Below are 17,970 nucleotides of genomic sequence, written 5' to 3' on the forward strand. Positions count from 1 at the left end.
CATCAATTTATCCACTAACCATTCAGAAACGTCTAAAAGTTGTAACTTCTTCCTGAGTCTCTCCATCAGTGTCGACTCCGGTTTGAACAATGTAAGGCTGAACACCGTTACTGACAATCCTCATTTTGGCTGCGTGAGATTCTCCAGCTTTGTTGTTGTTGTTGAGCTGTTAAAGCTCCGCCCTCTTCTGGAAAGGGGGCGGGAGCAGGAGCTCATTTGCATTTAAAGGGACACACACAAAAACGGCGTGTTTTTGCTCACACCCAAATAGGGGCAAATTTGACAAGCTATAATAAATGATCTGTGGGGGATTTTCAGCTAAAACTTCACACACACATTCTGGGGACACCAGAGACTTATATTACATCTTATAAAAGGGGCATACTAGTTCCCCTTTAAGTAAACCAAATATTATAATCTATTCTCAGTAATTTAGAAAGAGGCAGTAATTATATTGTGTAAATACATATACATATTTTAGCTGTACATAATGCACAAATCTGTACATAAGTCTTCTGTTATGTATACCCTATTATTATTGTTTATTTTATTCATTTCTTCCCTTAGTCTTATTTAAATGTTCTTTGTGCTCTCGTGTCATATATGTATGTATATATGTACCAAAAAAACAACAAATTCATCATGTTTGCGCATACTTGACATATAAAGCTCATTCTTCTTTCTTTTTCTTCTTCTTCTTAATTACATATGATTACACTGTAACAAGGACACCTTTAAATAAAGTGTAACCAAGGATTTTCATTATAAAGTTAGTCTTCTTGCTGTGAGAATGATTGTCATAAGCATGAACAATAAACACCATTATTTATCAATATCTAACAGGAATATTCAGCAATCTTTTTTTTTTTTTTTTTTTCTCTAAAATGACATTGCCCAGTTACAGCAAACAGGCTGTTGAATATTTATTTTATGCTGTCACTCTAGTAATCCTATTTTATGCTCATTTTTTCTTTTTCTGTTTTTCTAGGGGATATATTTGAGGCAAAAACAACTTGGGAGGGAGACAGATGTTTCTCCAGATGCAATAAACATCTTTCTTTTTCTTTCTAACTCAATTTCCTGCCACAGCTTTGAAGTGCTGCACGCTGTAGGACATCAAGCTTGTGGCATTTTCACAAATGTACGGCAGTAGCTTCCTGGTTGTATGTTTATGCGTGTGAACCTGCAATGCAGAACCAACTCTTGACAGAGACACAACCAGAGTTCTCATGTCACACAATGAACCAAATGTTAGCCTTAATAAAGTTAGTGGAACTCATGGTAAATTTCCATTGATGTCTAAGTGAGTTAATTAATCAGATTTTTCTGATCTTAATTAGTGCAAAATATACACTACTGTTCAAAAGTCTGGAATAATTAGTTTTTGTTTTGTTTGTTTTTTTTAAATTACAAGAAATGTTTGTAAACACTTTAGACATTCTACTAACTATAAGTAACTATAAGGCGGTCTGGCGGAAGCTAGATATTTTACTTCATAACATTTTTTTTTTGCTTTTTTTTTTTTTTTTTTACACAAATGCATCACTTCACTTCAGAAGGTCTTTATTAACCCCCCGGAGCCATGTGGAGTATGTTTATGATGGATGGATGTAGATGGAGATACTTTCCTTAGCTTCATACTCATTTGGTAAAGCTCACTGCTATTATAAAGCTCGGATGCATCAGGATATTTATTAATGTATCTCCAATTGTATTCATCAGAAAGAAGAAAATCATTTACACCTAGGATGGCTTGAGGGTGAGTAAAGCTTGGGCTAATTTTCATTTAAAAGTGAACTAATCCTTTAACTATTGTAAATGAATTGCATCTGATTGTCTGTTACCACAAAGTCAATTAATTTCCAAACAAGCCTAAAGAAAGTTTGATTTAAAAAGAAAAATCACTGAAAGATTTGTTTTTCATGATATGAGTTTATATTTCCTTGTATTTTCTAAAAGCTTACACTTGATAGTATACTGCTAGCATCCATCTGACTGGAGTTATTCTGCTGCAGTCAAACACATAAGAACATGTTCCTGCATGAACTTATCCTGAGGGAGATGACCCATGTTCACAGGTCATCTCTTTGCACCTGGACTGCATTCCCACCTGATAACAGAACACCTGCCTGCTCTGCTGTGCTGCTGAACAACGGCTCTGCCCTTCTGCTATTACTGTGTGCAGCATACATTTATATTTAACTGAGTTTGGAGCAAGTGCAAATGCATGATGAGTACATTTATTTTAAAGTGTGCTTTTTTGGATATCACCTTTCATGTAGTGTGTAATATAGCCATTTAAGAATGTAAAAGGTGTGCAAAATTTCAAAGATTTAAGTGCATGCATTTATCATGTTACAGGGCCCTATCATACACTCGGCGCAATGTGACGCCAGGTGCGACGCAAGTGTTTTTTGCTAGATTCAGCCCGACGCAGTTATCATTTTCATGTCCAGCGCCATGTTGTTTAAATATCAAATGCACTCACGTCCATCTGTTCACCCATGGGAGTGCTGGTCTGAAAACGAGGTGTGTTCAGGTGCATTGTTGGCGTGTTGCTATTTTGAGGAACTGAAAACAACTGCACCGTTGACCAAATGAAACCTGGTCTAAAGTCAATGATGCAGTATTTTTTTGTTATTTAAAGAGAGCGTTAGTAATATGCACCTATATGTGAGTACACAACGCACATATACTCTGCTTGTTACACACACTGGGACACGCAGCAGCACACAAACATGACAAATACTAAAAATAAAAGGATTACAATGTAAAAGACTATTATTGTGTTATACTGCATGTCATAATGGATAGTCAATGCATGAATCAGAATTACCTATTTGCAGTAATGATGAATGAAATTGGCAATACACACATGAATTTAAACTGACTTGTCAGGTTGAGGGTGTCTATATTCCTCCATGTTAAGAGCGAATCCGCCATGGTGCAAGCGCACCTGGCTTTTAAAGAGAATGGGAGATGAGACTCTGATTGGTTTATTGCATGTCACGCCCAAAAACACACCCATGACTCATTAAGAGAATAGGGACAACTCTTTTGGACCATTACTTGTACTAGTTGTTTCAGATATAAAATAGCATAATAAGGGCACAAGAACCAAGTATCTATTTTTTCCAAGCAATAAAAATCAGTTTGTGAACAAAACACTTTTACTTGATTTGGATGCTATTACAAAACAGGTTTTATGTAACATTTAACCAAGAAAAAAAACCTTCTATCTCAAGGTATCTTGCCCTGGCTCAAATCAAGTCTAGCTGAATAATAAAGTCTGTTTGTCTCTTTTTCCAAGAGCCGTGCCATAATGAAAGGGGCAAATGCTCTCAATAACACAGACTCAGACTCAGATGGAGTTATTCTTCTGGAGCGGGAGGGTCGTAACCCAGGCGGCTGGCAGAAGGGAAGTGAGCCCAGAAAGTTCTGGCCAATTCCTCGATCTTGTCATAACCAGCATGAGAACGCAGCTCTTCAATCCAGCCGAAAAAGTCTGAAGATGTCATTGCCCAGTTAGGCACATTCCTTTTTTCCCTTGGTTCAGCTGTGAGTCGAGTGAGAAAAGAGGTCAACAAGAGCGATACAAGAACAGATCCTTCTACAGAACATCAATGGTTTACTCTCAGGTGCACTCTAAAAAATGTTGGGTTAAAAACAACCCAAGTTGGGTTGAAAATAGACAAACCCAGCGGTTGGGTTAAATGTTTGCTAGGTAGTTTTATTTAACTCAACTATTGTTACTTTATTACTGTATTGCTTGTTTAAAATGAACCCAAAATAGGTTGAAAATTAACATTTATTAATATGTTTAATGAATAAAAATTAAACAATAGATATTTATTAAATTGCTTATTTTATAAATGTTCACCTTTTGATTATTGTTTCCTCTAGTAATTATGTGTCTGGGTTTTAATTTCCAACATATTTTGGGTTCATTTTAAGCCAGACATATAGTCATTTTTAAACAATAGTTGGGTTAAATAAAATTACCCAGCACATTGGATAAACATTTAACCCAACCACTGGGTTAAAACAACCCAATCACTCCATTTTCAACCCAACTTGGGTTGTTTTTAATCCAGCATTTTTTAGAGTGACAATGGTGCAACTTTCAGAAACCACCACAGCAATGTGCAAGACTTATTTTGAGTTAATTTGATCTAACTTGTTATAATATCTAAAATGCTGCCGATTCATGCATGTAATTACAATTCTTACACTCTAAAAAATGCTGGGTTAAAAACAACCCAAGTTGGGTTGAAAATGGACAAACCCAGCGGTTGGGTTAAATGTTTGCTCAACCTGCTGGGTATTTTTATTTAAACCAACTATTGTTTAAAAATTGCTATATGGCTAGCTTAAAATGAACCCAAAATAGTTGGGAAATTAAAAACCAGATGCAATTAGAGGCAACAATAATAGACAAAATGTGAATGTTTATTAATAAGCTTTAATATTTTATTAATATAAATTTAATAGTTTAGTAGTTTATTAATATAAATTTATTAATAAGCAATTTAATAAATGTTTATTGTTTAATAATTATTCATTGGACATTAATAAATGTTCATTTCCAACATACTTTGGGTTAATTTTAATTAAGCAATACAGTAATTTTTAAACAATAGTTTAGTTAAATAAAACTACAGCAGGTTGGGCAAACATTTAACCCAACCACTGGGTTAAAACAACCCAATTGCTGGGTTTGTCCATTTTCAACCCAGCATTTTTTAGAGTATAGAATTATCACACATACTTTTTGTTGTTGTTGTTGAAGAAAGAAAAGTCTTTGTTTTGTTTAATATATGGTTAAACCAATAGATTTTCAGTAGCAGTGGAATAGAAAGACCCACTGTGGTCAGAAAGGCCACATTTGCTATTTAGTTGGCAGAAAAAAAAGATGATTCCCAAATTACAATAAATTGCTTTCCATAAGTGGGAGGAATGGATTTATTGTGAAAGATGTGCAAAGTGAAGCACACCGGGATTCATTTGTGAAATATGCCTCCAGTACTGTTGCAGCTCTAATATGGACACAGGTCATTTATTAAAACACAGAAATATGGACTCTTCTGCTGCCTTTATAAACATGAAAATAGATTATTTTTAATATAAACATATAATATAAACACATTTATGAAATATAAAATACTTAACATTTCCTTTTGAAGAAATTATATGGCTCTATCAATTTTTAATATTTTTCCAACATTTTTTTTGTTTTTTGTCATAGTTTAGGACCCAATTGCAGCGTATACAGGTTACAAATGAAATAGTTTATAAAGTGATTTAAAACTCACCTTGGTTTTCCTCTGCCCCTGTAAAGGAAACGAACAGGGGGACATTGAATATACAGTATTTCAAAGAGGAATATGTAGGCTATTAGTGAAGCATTAAAAGAATGTGACACGAAAGCAGATGGCAATGTGACTTTTAAATTACTGCATTGATCTTAATTTAAGACTAATCATTCCGATGATGCCTCGTTTTCAGTAAATCTGAGGAAAAGAACGAATTTTAGACTTTTTAAACTAGCTATATACAGAGTCGCAGTTCATGCATATTTGGTGTGCTTTTGAAGGTCTTGATTTAATTCCAAGGATGTCACATTATTCATTAGCTCCCATTCATCTGTTATCCTTGTCTGTTACAGCTTCAATGTTCACAGCAGCCGTCCGGCAAACTCGCGCACACACTCACTCTCAGGTAAAAAGAAGCAGAGCTGTCGGTAAGCAGTTCCATGTTTGAGAGGAACAGTTGAGCTTTTGTCTGTTCTCAATGTTCTGCCAGTGTTCTTTCAGGGGTTTCAGCATGTTTGACAGAGCCAAAATAGTTCAGCTAAACAAGTACGTCAAATCTGATAGCCTTTAGCTGTTTTTATGTGATTTATGCAATTTTGCCATTCTTGTCTAGCTCACAACAGTTTCACATTAGATCCTGAAATCTTGAACTGAATGCCAAAACAAAAATTCTGAAACACTTTCTTTGAAACCTTTTTATAATGCATAATAAGGGTATTCTTAATGCAGACATAATGCTTTTTTAATATGCCATATAATATGTTTTATCTCTTATCATATGTTTAATTTCATTACCAATTGTAGCAACAGTTATAATACATTATTACCTACAGCACTTTATTTTACAGTCCTGTTCTGCATGCACATCATGCAAACTTTGAACTTACTAAAATAACTAGGTAGTAACCCTAAATCTAACCCTTTCTTGTGTAAGTACACTGCAAGCGCACAAACTGTAAAATAATAATAATAATAAAACAATGTTTATACACTCTAAAAAATGTTTGGTTAAAAACAACCCAAGTTGGGTTGAAAATGGACAAACCCAGCAATTGGGTTGTTTTAACCCAGTGGTTGGGTTAAATGTTTGCCCAACCTGCTGGGTAGTTTTATTTAACCCAACTACTGATTAAAAATGAAAAATAGGTGAGAAATTAAAAATCAGACACATAATTACTAGAGGCAACAATAATAATCAAAATTAATAAGCAATTTAATAAATGTTTACTGTTTATTATTCATTATCTTATTAATAAATGCTCATTTATTAAACATATTAATAAATGTTAATTTCCAGCATATTTTGGTTTCATTTTAAGCAAGCAATACAGTTATTTTTATACAACAGTTGAGTTAAATAAAACTACCCAGCACGTTGGGCAAAGATTTAACCCAACCGCTGGGTTTGTCCATTTTCAACCCAACTTGGGTTGTTTTTAACCCAACATTTTTTAGAGTGTAACTTTTAAGTATTATAATGCATTATAACTGTTAGATTAAACAGAGTTTGCAGTAATAATTGATCTCGATCTTCAAGGAACTGGATGAAATACCCTGAATGACATCAATCTGACTTGCATACAGACTGGAATTAAACCACACCATGTTTGTTCATCTGGCCAGAGAAGAACAAGTTCAAAATCTGCTGTAAACCAGCTCTAATAACAACCCAGTAGTGTCATTATACAGCTCAAGTCAGTTCAGTGTTGATTTAGTTCAGTTCAATAACTGTAAAGTTCATCAATTGTATAACAATTGTGCATGCATACTGTAAATACAGTGTAGTTATACACATACATGTATGTGTGAAATATTTTATGGTATTTATGGTGTTTGTGGTCAAATAAAGGCAGTCTTGGTGAGCAAAAAAATAGATTTTTTTTTTTTTTTTTTTTTTTTTTTAAATATATACATATCAAAATGACCCCAGACTTTTGAATGGCAGTACATCATCAAAGCGTCAGGATCTCTTACCTGTGAGACAGAGCAGTCCGAGATAAACCACACACAGAAAGAGTGAGAGACGAAACATGGTCACCTTCTGAAAGCAACAGGCTATAATATAAGAGATTCACACATAGAACACACACACAAAAAATATTGTATTAAAGGAAGCACAGAAATGAATCTTACATGAGTTTGTCTGCCGGCAGCAGCTGGATCTGACTGTGGTGTGTCATGATGCCCAGACCTTTAAGTAGAAGTCCAAATCAGGGCTGGAAGTGTCTTGTTTACCTTTCACATGGACCTTTCATATGTCATACCCTTCAGTGCTCTGCTCGTTCACTCTATAGCTCTTTGTTTGCAAGGGATTCTCACACTTTTCTCCACAGCTGAAAGAATCCCTTGTTAAAGTAGCCGCCTTACGGTCCAAAAATTCCCAGACTAAACCGAGAAGCTTTTCTCAGGGTTTCCAGCTCTCTTTTTTATAATGCAATGTTGTCTGACGTGTCACAGATTCAAAAGTAACACTGAAACGGAGTTAAAGTCAGTTGTAGTTTTTGAGTTTCTCTTTTCTCTTTTCTTCAATGATTCTGCTTGATGATTCATCACTTAATTAATCACTTAATTATCTCATTAACTTTAACTCTGCTTCAGTAGTGTTACTTTAACACTATTTAGAGAGGGACCATATGTACTCTGCACAGAGTACATGCAAACTCTGGGGATTTTGCGGTGTATCTGCTGTAGTTTAAGTTTTGTGTGGTAGTCAACATGAAAAGCCTACTGAAAAGTAGATTTTCAACTTATGAAAAAGTAATTTTCTAAAAGCAATATGTCCATTTTGATCACCAAAGCACTAAGGGAAGGACAGCGCCGATATTTTGATGTTGAAATGTTTACCATAAGGTAGGATTTGGTTTTTCATTTGATTATTTTCTGTGAACTTTCTAGTCAAACTTATACAAAAACTGCCACGGAAGAAGGATAACTGCACCTTTTTATCTCTCAATTCTGTATAATATATATATATATATATATATATATATATATATATATATATATATAGAGAGAGAGAGAGAGAGAGAATAAATGCAGAATTGCGAGTAATAAAGTCAGGATTGAGAAATTTAAACTTCGCAATTGATCTTTTTTCACAAATGTGAGTTTATATCTCACAATTCCGACTATTTCTCGCAATTGCAAGTATATAACTTGTAATTCTCACTTTTTTTCCTCTGAATTGTGAGATATAAACTCAATTCAGAGAAAAAAGTAAGAATTGTGAGATATAAACTCAATTCAGAGAAAAAAGTCAGAATTGTGAGACAAAGTCACAATTACCCGTTTTATTTTTTATTCTGTTGCAGAAACGAGCTTCCACAAATCTCTGTCCTCTGAAGCAGGAAAATTAGACCCATATGTACCATATCTCCTGTTGGGTAACATGCAAAGTAAATAAAAGCGGGGTAACCGTGATTTTGCCAAGTAAGACATGTTCCTGGATCAACATATTTTGTTGATCCTGGAACAACATTCCAGTCTGAAAATTTAGTCTTAACCCTATTCCTACCCCTAAACCTAATCATAGCTCATCCCTACAATCAGAGAGGAAAGATAGGTGAATAACATTGATGTAGAAGCACCTAACCCTGGTTGCAAGCCTAAACTTGACATAAATGGTAAACGTGTCCCTTAAATCTGATTGGTTGATTGGAATGAAGATGTTGATTGGAACATGTTTTACTTGGCAAAATCGCGGTGACCTGAAAGTGGATGTGTGTGTTATAATTGATTAACTTATTTAATAAAAAATAAAAATAAAGAAAGTAAAATAAAGAAAATATTCTGCATGTTTCTAACGATATCAACATGTGGCTAATATGCTGATTAATAAAGCACGATTAATACAGAACATTCCAAAAAGTTGCCAACCTCTGATAAACCTGTTATATCATTTGGCTCTGCAATGATAGAATACTCCAGCAGCGCCCTCTAGTGACCAGCATGTGTAAACATAAAGACTTTTTTTTTAGGATACACTCATATGCATGCTACTAGCAGTAATAGTGTAGTAACAACAGTAATAGTGTGCACAATATGCAAATAATATCCAGAATGTATAGTGGATGTATATAACTGGATGGCCTACAACATAGCCTACTGCACAGACTGTTGTATCCCACAATGCAATGTACCCGACTTGACTGTCTAATTCAAGTGTCACAATAACTCCAATAACTTTCTTTTATTCCATGTGCTCTTAAATTGTTTTACAAATGACATATATATGATATAAGATGCCTTGAATGTGTGATGTCGACACATTTCAGCTTGTGCTGCTAATAGGGAATGCAATTATTTTATTTTTTTTTAATTCTATGCACATCTAAATAGTTTTATAAATGTACCAAAATATGATGTTTGATTATGTGTTATGTTTGACACATTTCAGGCTGCGCTGCAAAAAAGAAAAGTAATTGTGTTTTTGTGCTGCAATATCCTGTTTTGTCAAACTTCTAATAACACTAACTAATCACAACTGCGAACACCTCTGCCACTCATTAACTGATCAAACTGCCACATTTTCTAGTGGCAAAATAATAAAATAAAGGCAAGTAATATTCTCAATTTCTGAGATAACTAGTATCCTGTTTCCATGATTGATTGATTTTTGAAATTTTTTCCTTTTTTTTCTTGACATTTTGTGACTTTTTCTCATTTAGGTTCATGAACATGCATGCAATGTTTACTTTCAACACACTGATATGTTTTGACACACATACTGAACGTTTGTGATGTTCATGGGTCATTTTGACCCACATATTTTAACACTCTAAGGCAACTGTACAGACACAAAATAACATTTCTTGGTTATATTTTGCTATTTTGTTTTTTTACTAGTCTTGTGTACTCCATTTAGCTAAGGCTACAAAAACTCCCTGTTACAAATATGGTAGAACTATCACTTCTACCACGAAAGATTGCTTTATAAATACTCCTCGGCATACCATATAGAAGAACTCGATGTTGCAACAGAAACTACTGACTCTCTCTTTTCTGGCACTTTAGACTTTAGTTGCTCCTTTGAGCTTAAAGAAGTTTAAAGAATATAGTCCGACCCGATGGTATAAGAGAGCAGCCTGTAAATGGAGTGCATCTGGGAGATAACAAAACTAGAGGTATTTCGCATTTTGTGGAAGGAAAGTGTTATTGCATACAGAAAGGCCTTTGAAAGGGCTAGATCTGCTTACTTTTCGACTCTCTTAAAAGAGAACATACACAAACCTATATATTTATTTGATACAGTGGCTAAATTAACAAGAAATAAAGTTTCATCTTTAAAGTGTTGACACTTGTATGAGAACTGAACAGAGCTGGACGATGCCATCACTGTTTTCTGCAGAACTGCTTTATAGATGAACTAACTTAATTGACAATCTTTACAACTGAACTGAATCAACGCTGAAATGACTTCAGCTGAAATGCATCATTTTCCTGTTATCACCGTGAAGCTGCTTTGAAATGATCTCTATTGAACAACGATCTCTATTGTATAAAGCACTTTAATAAATAAAATTGTTCAGTTATGATGTTTTGAGCATAAATGTAAAAAAAAAAAAAAAAAAAAAAAAAAAGAATATGCAAACAAGTCACAATACTGTTTATTTTCAAATTTTGTCAAAACAAAAATAAAAAAAATGGTTAAAAACATTTTCATAAATCATCATGATTCAGATTTTTTTCTTTTTTTTGTAATATTTGACTAGTGTTGATATTAAAAGTTTACTGTTTCTACCTGAATCTTTGTTGTTTTTCATAGTGTGATTTTTGGGGAATGGCATTGAATCCACTTATGGTCAATTTGACGCGCTCCATCAAGGGTGTATCCAGAAATCGCGCAGTGCACTAGGGTTAAATAGTAGGCAGGACACTGTGCCGTATTAAGTATATTCAGCATTAAATTGATCAAAAAAGGCTGCTCTATATACAGACACTCGCATACATACAACAGTTATTTTGCAATTGTACTGTTTTTAATGTATTTTTGATCTTTTTAGGTTTTGATCTCTCAAAACAGTACAAAAAAAAAAAAAAAAAAACTGTCCAATGGTAGTATATGCTATCAGGAAACCATAAAAAACACACAGCTTTGTCATTACTCTTGCAAAATGTTTAATTACACAAAAGTATTTCAACTTTTTGCACAGCTATCATGGATGTGTAGCTGACTAAATTGTCCTTCTCTCCTTAAATAAACATGGTTTAAATAACAATGCTCAGTAACATTCAGACGTACCATACTTTTATAAAAGTTTGGAAAGTAAATGATGAACGGACTCATTAGTAAATAGACCAAACCATTCTTGTTGAATGGTGCCCTTTCGAAAATGAAACTAACAGTGTTTTGCTATAATAAGGTCTATGCCAACACTTTAATATTGATACAGATGTGTGAATCTGAATGAGGTGGATATAGTTCTCTTATATATATATATATATATATCAAATGAGCGGTGCTTGAATGTGAAGGTGGCACATTTGGTTAAGCATCTACAAAACATTCATCTTATAAAGACCCTCCTGTTGGCATTTCTCAGTCCATCCAGCAGGGGGCGACTAGTACCTGTCACCAACTCTCTCTTTGGCAACTCCTATGTACATACAGTTTCCTGTAATTCCTCTGTGTCTGTATCCTTGCACTTGTCCCGTAACAACCTTGAATATTGTGCTGCCAAAATAGTCTCAGGCTGTATCAGATGAAGGCCACATCTGTCGGCTTTCACGTGTCTCGATGTTGGCTAAGTGTGAACAGAAATTGAGCTGTCGGTCAAAAGGCAATGGGCAAGTGCTTACATTATCACTTGGAAAAGGCGATATTCATTTTCGTGAACCATTTCAGGAGAAAAGATCATCAGCTAAAGTAACATGGAGACACAGGAAAAGAAAGGATTCCTCCACAAAAAGGACACGTCGCATAATTTCTCTAAATCAACAGTCAAGTTAAGTCCTGTGATTCTCCTGTGGGTCAGTATTTGGCAAGTCCCCTGTTTGCTGGTGAGAAATGAGCATTAAGTAGGAGCTGCAGATCACTTGGCTCAGTGTGAGGTCAGATCTGGTCTGGTTGTAAGGCTCATTTGTGTGTGGAAGGTCACTGGAGGGGTTTGATCAGGTAAAGCTTTTCTCCATGTTCGCTAGTGAAAATGGGAGCTTTCTTGTAGTGCTCTAAGAGTTCATCCATAGAATTGAAGCGGCGTTGACCGATACAGTAAACTCCATTCGACAACTGCACCTTGAAGTGTTTGTTCTTCCCCACTGCTTTCAGAGACACTGAGAAATCACTTGGCTAGAGAGAAAGAAACAGAATATTCATTAGTGAACTTCAGCCTACAGATGGCGCCATAAGCCCTAGATTTCTTTCGTCTCACATTCACGGCACATTTTTGATGTCTCCTTTATTTAACACAGCTGAATTAACTCATCAGCTGATTGGTACAGTACTTCATGACCTGAGCTGGGTATGCGCAATAAAAGAAACATCCCAAATATGCTGTAACAGTTTGAAAACAACTGCTCTAGATGGACAAGCATGTGTGCGCACGATAAAGAAATGTCAAGCTTTTAAAAATGTGCTCTTTGCAATCATGCTGCTTTTCAAAAAAACGTTTATACCACTTTTAAGTACCACCACTTCAATTTAATAGCTCTGAAATGTCATGTAAAAAGTAACATTTTCTTTACGCATTGAATACATGCACACACTACAATCATTGATTTTAATTTGCAGAAGTAAAATGTACTTTTTGCAAACATCAATTAATTTAAGTTTAGGGATTCCCACCACATGACATTTTACGACCTGAACTAACCTCGACTTGTTATAAATTCTAATTATCTCATATTCTAAAAGACTTTTTGACCTTGACACACATGGTGCTTTACTACATGTTGTAATTACCGTAATTACTAAATGACAACCCAAGTGTTCTACTCTGAGCTGTTCATGTCCATTAACGCCAAAATTAATCTAGGTAATTTGAGTAATCAAAAGGCAAAACCACAATACAATAACATGCATTATACAAGTGCTTCAAATAAATAAATAAATGAAGAAAAAAAAAAAAAAAAAAAAAAAAATAAAAAAATATATATATATATATATATATATATATATATATATATATATATAGTATATAAATAAAAGATTATTTTAGACAATATATAGAACATCCAAATCTAGCTACATTAAACTGTATATAATTTTAGATTAAACTGACATTTTAACTACTTAATTACATGTTACTGCTGAAGCAGCTGCCATCTTGAGTGTTTTCGGATGAATCCACAGGACAGACAAGTCATTTTTTGCATTACTGACACATTAACACCAAATTAACCTGTACCATGAAGCTTGCTAAACAAATGTAATTAATTTTTAGTTAGGATTTAACTTTGATTTATTTTATTTCGAGTTAGTAATTTTCGAGTTAGTGATCTTCAACTTAAAGAGGATCTATTTTTTTTTTTTTTTTTACATTTTTAACTTTCAGTGTGTAATGTTGCTGTTTGAGCATGAAAAATGTCTGCAGTTACAAAGCACAAAGTCACTCTAAAGGGAGTTATTCTCTCTATTAGTGCAGACTGTTTCTGAACTAATCACAGCACACTGATCCAGTTGACCAATCAGAGCATGTTGTGCTTTTCAGAAGGAGGGCTTTAAAGAGACTGGAACTAAAAACCGTGTTACTGACAGACTGGGATGAGAGGTAAAATATGCAACAATGTAAAACGTGATAAATAAGGTGTTTTTTGAACATTCAAGCTTGAAAACCTATTCTAGTTACGTGTTGGACAATAATTTGATGCATCGCGAATTGATAAAAAATTCTGGATCGATTCTGGAGATTTTCCGAATGCATCTCGATTTTCTCTCGAATCGATTCTGAGCTTAGTTTTTAACAACAGATGGCACTGCGTGCTTTAGAAACAGCCGTACTACGCTTGTGTCCAATTCTTTACACACAACACTTAAACCTAAAATAATCATTCATAAATTTAGAAAAGGTTGAAGTGAATTACAAGGGTGTTTGCGGTGCACTCTTTACATTAATCTCACGTCATTAAAGCATTCTGAGGTGCAAGTACATTCTCAGACTCTTGCTCTTCAACGCTCTTATTCATGAGCATTTGAGTGTGCGGTTAAAAACTAGAATAGAGCGCCATCTGCTGTTAAAAACTAAGCTCAGAATCATGCCAGAGAGAATCGCAATGCATTCGGAAAATCTGAGAATTGATCCACGAATTGTGATGCATCAGTTTATTGTCCCAGCCCTAATTATAGTAGAATCAAAAAACAAAATCAAGACTTTGTAAAAGGACATTATATGCTTATCTCAGACAAATACTGAGTTCTCCTTCAAGTCTTGCGCTTGAACGGACAAATTCACACAAAAATTGTCAACATGTCCATTTTGGCGAGTATCCTAGCAAACATAGTCGGTTATATCTTAAGTGAACGTATAACAGTCGAGAAATACTAAGCATGAGTAACAGTATATGTACTGGATCATGCATTAAAGCGAAAGAAGCCTAAAATTCCTGCTGTCTGTGTTTTTAATGGTAATCAAACAACAAATGACAAAGAAATCTCTCACTGCTCTTGACTGAATAGCTTTTGTAACGGACCCACTTTATATTAAGTGGCCTTAACTACTATGTACTTACATTTAAATTAATCATTTGATACAATGCACGTATTGTGTACATACATGTTTTTACATTGTACTTATATTTTAAAAACACCTGCATGTAATTACATCTGTAATTCATTTCTGTAATTACATTTATAATTACACTGTTGACCCATCCCTTAACCCACCCTTAAACCTACCCATACCACCAAAGCTTGCCCTAACCTTACCCGTATCCCTCCTCAATAGCAGCAAATGTGTTTTGCAATTCAATATGAACCCAATAAGTACATTGTACTTATTTTTTAATGCAAGTACATAGTAGTTAAGACCACTTAATATAAAGTGGGACCATTTTATTCATTTTCTGTACCTGAAAACTACTTTTAGATACTTGAAATACCTGCTTTTGCTTGTAGTTGTTCTTATTTTCATAGCACATACCGAACTGTACTGAAACAGTGACCCTAAAACCGTGATAAATACAGAACTGTGAGTAATATCAACTGTTGCAACCCTATAATATGCACATAAAGAATATTATCCGATTTATTGATATCAGGCTTTTTTTACTCCCTAATATTGGTATCGCCCCCCAAAAAACCCATATCGGTCGGGCTCTACAAATGACACCATGGACACAAATAACTGCACAGCACTCAAGTGACCATTCACAGCTATTGAAAGCAGTTATCTGGTAACTGCATTTTGATTAGATTCAGATAAAGACTCAACTCACAGAGGACTCGCTGTCTCGCACCAGGAAGTCTCCCTCCACCCCCCTCTCGTTCAGCGCACACTCAGCCTGGTGCCGTGTCACGTTGCCATAGTACCAGCCCTTTCCGGCGAACTTCCCCGTGTGGGAGGGCCCCGTGTGGCTGTTCTGCTGGGAATGGGAGCCTGAGGCTGTCGATAATGGTCCATCGTTGAGCATAACCACATAGTTCTTTGGCACTAGACCCACCTGCCCGCGGCAGTTCTTACACCTCCACCATTCAGGGTCATTCTCTGGCTTCTCCAGCACCTCCATCGTTCGCCCTTCTCAAAGTTCAGCTCCTCCTCCGTGACGGAACTGAAGGGGTAGAGCGTCTGAACAGTGTGAAGGACTCTGGGGCCCTGACCGTTACTGAGGCCCGGCTGTGAGGAGAAGACAGCGGGAAAGTCGGCCGACGTGTCCTCCATCTCCTCCTCCTGGACGTAGTTGGAGGGGAACCAGCCCACCTGACCGTTATAGCTGCCCCTCCACCAGCCGTCACTGCATTTCTCCATCACCATCAGCCGCACCCCCTTCACCAGGCTGAGCTCATCCTCCCGTTCCGCATTGTAGGCAAACTTCACCACGGCTGGAGTGTTCAGGTCATATATTCGTTCGGCCCCGCCTCCATTAGACGAGTACTCATCCGTGCTGGGAGTTGGAGAGGCTTCCCGTGTGCTCGTTTTGCGTTTCGTTTTACCCAGGCCTGAGAAAGAGAAAGAGCTATTAGACATCAGACACAGTAATTATGTTGAACTCTAGCCTCTGAGCTCTGCTAATTAGACATAGAAGAGAAAGAGCAGGGATATTGATTAACACTGTAAATTCATATTCAATACCAATCATTTCCTGCTGAAAGAATACGTGTCATGTGATATAATTACTGCAGCCCACCACATTGGTGCTGCACAGTATTTAAAAAAAAAAAAAAAAACTGGCATTGCAATATTTTATTTATGTATTGCGATTTGAAAACAATTTAACCAGATGACTTAAATAGCTCTATTTGGAAAGAATGAATCATTCTAGAATAACTGGGGTGATTTTGCATCAGCAGAGCCAATAATAAACAATTTACAAGCATAATTAAATACAAAGACACAAACAAAATAAACAGTGCTTTATGTTTTTCAGGTAAGTCTAACAGTAGTCAGGTATAGAAACTGAATAATCAAATGTAAAATAGCACTGCATAAATGCAATATAATTAATCTTTGTTAAACTGCAAAAGTGATTTTTTCTTTGTATTTTGTTTGATTAACATTAATGACAGGAATATTAGGCTGCTGTCACTTTAAGGCAGAGTGCATGGATCAAAAATACTGATCCATTTTCCTTCTCAGTTGTTTATGTTCACATAAGCCATAAGCAACTGTGTTTACGAGGATACTCCCTGAGACGGGCATTTTGACAATTTTGTGTGTATTTGTCCATTCAAGCACAATTATATTTGTAAGAGAATGGAATTTGGTGTTTGTGTGTTCAGAATTGAGTTCTCTTTTTTGTGTCTTCTTGAAAAAATCTTCTTGTGTCTTCTTAAATGTATGTTTTGAGTATGTCATTTTGATATTTTTGGGGGGTACCTAGTCAAAAATGAGTTTGGCGTGTGACTCTCACAGTGCATTATGGGTATTCTCTAGCCATTGAGTGCACATCAGTTGTACACTGGTTATTGTGGTGCATTATGGGATTGAGTGAGAGCACTTGATGACGTCCACTATGGTTTCGGACACCACTACAAATGGCCGTCCCCTCAAATAATGCCCTATAGGGGGCGATTTTGAACACAGCCCTGGTAACCAAACTTTAATCAGTTGTTGATTGGATTGAGGTAGATCGGCTGAATGTGAGATTGCAATCGTTTGTGAGAAAAGCAGACTAAATGATTGGAGAAATCTTGCATACATCACCAAAAAGAAGTCTGTTGTTTCACAGGGAGATCAAGATACAACATTTTGATTAAAAATTAAGGTAAAAAAATACTTCAATAAAACCTATGAATGGATAAATTGTTCCCAATAAGATAAACATCATGCATTTGGAAAATAGTGTGAATTTTCATTTCATGACAGTAGTTTGGCATATTTTTTCATGATCAATTCTTAGGAAAAAAAAAAAAAAAAAGGTCATGTGGTGTGGTCTAAGCAATGTGCAATAATACACTATAAAAAAACTAAAACAAAATTATATCATGTAGAGAATCCCTGAAGTCCAACATGACTGTGTGCCAAGGTCAGTAAGCCTCTTAAATATTGGATAATTTTCCCTTTTT

The 17,970-nt window shown here is 35.4% G+C and overlaps 2 protein-coding genes across 3 annotated transcripts in view; both read right to left on the reverse strand.

The window, feature by feature from the left end:
- Positions 1-3,152: 3,152 nt before the first annotated feature.
- Positions 3,153-7,747, reverse strand: otos2 (otospiralin 2). Of its 2 annotated transcripts, none has more exons than XM_048200524.1 (4): positions 7,446-7,747; positions 7,287-7,367; positions 5,313-5,330; positions 3,153-3,556 (listed from the first exon to the last, which is right to left on the reverse strand). In XM_048200524.1, exons 2-4 carry the CDS (start codon positions 7,342-7,344, stop codon positions 3,372-3,374), a joined length of 261 nt encoding a protein of 86 aa, XP_048056481.1. In that variant the 5' UTR covers positions 7,345-7,367; positions 7,446-7,747; the 3' UTR covers positions 3,153-3,371. The 2 variants fall into 2 exon arrangements, with proteins under 2 accessions (XP_048056481.1, XP_048056480.1); XM_048200523.1 differs by having other exon boundaries at positions 7,287-7,353; positions 7,446-7,745.
- Positions 7,748-11,405: 3,658 nt separating this feature from the next.
- nck2b (NCK adaptor protein 2b) overlaps positions 11,406-17,970 on the reverse strand; it is a 43,796-nt gene continuing 37,231 nt past the window's right edge. Inside the window, 3 exon segments of the mRNA XM_048200525.1 lie at positions 11,406-12,600; positions 15,684-15,976; positions 15,979-16,404. Of these exon segments, the coding sequence (XP_048056482.1) occupies positions 12,406-12,600; positions 15,684-15,976; positions 15,979-16,404 (914 nt within the window). The 3' untranslated portion in view covers positions 11,406-12,405.

This window comes from Megalobrama amblycephala, linkage group LG8 (genome assembly GCF_018812025.1).
Source record: "Megalobrama amblycephala isolate DHTTF-2021 linkage group LG8, ASM1881202v1, whole genome shotgun sequence".
NCBI lineage: Eukaryota > Metazoa > Chordata > Actinopteri > Cypriniformes > Xenocyprididae > Megalobrama > Megalobrama amblycephala.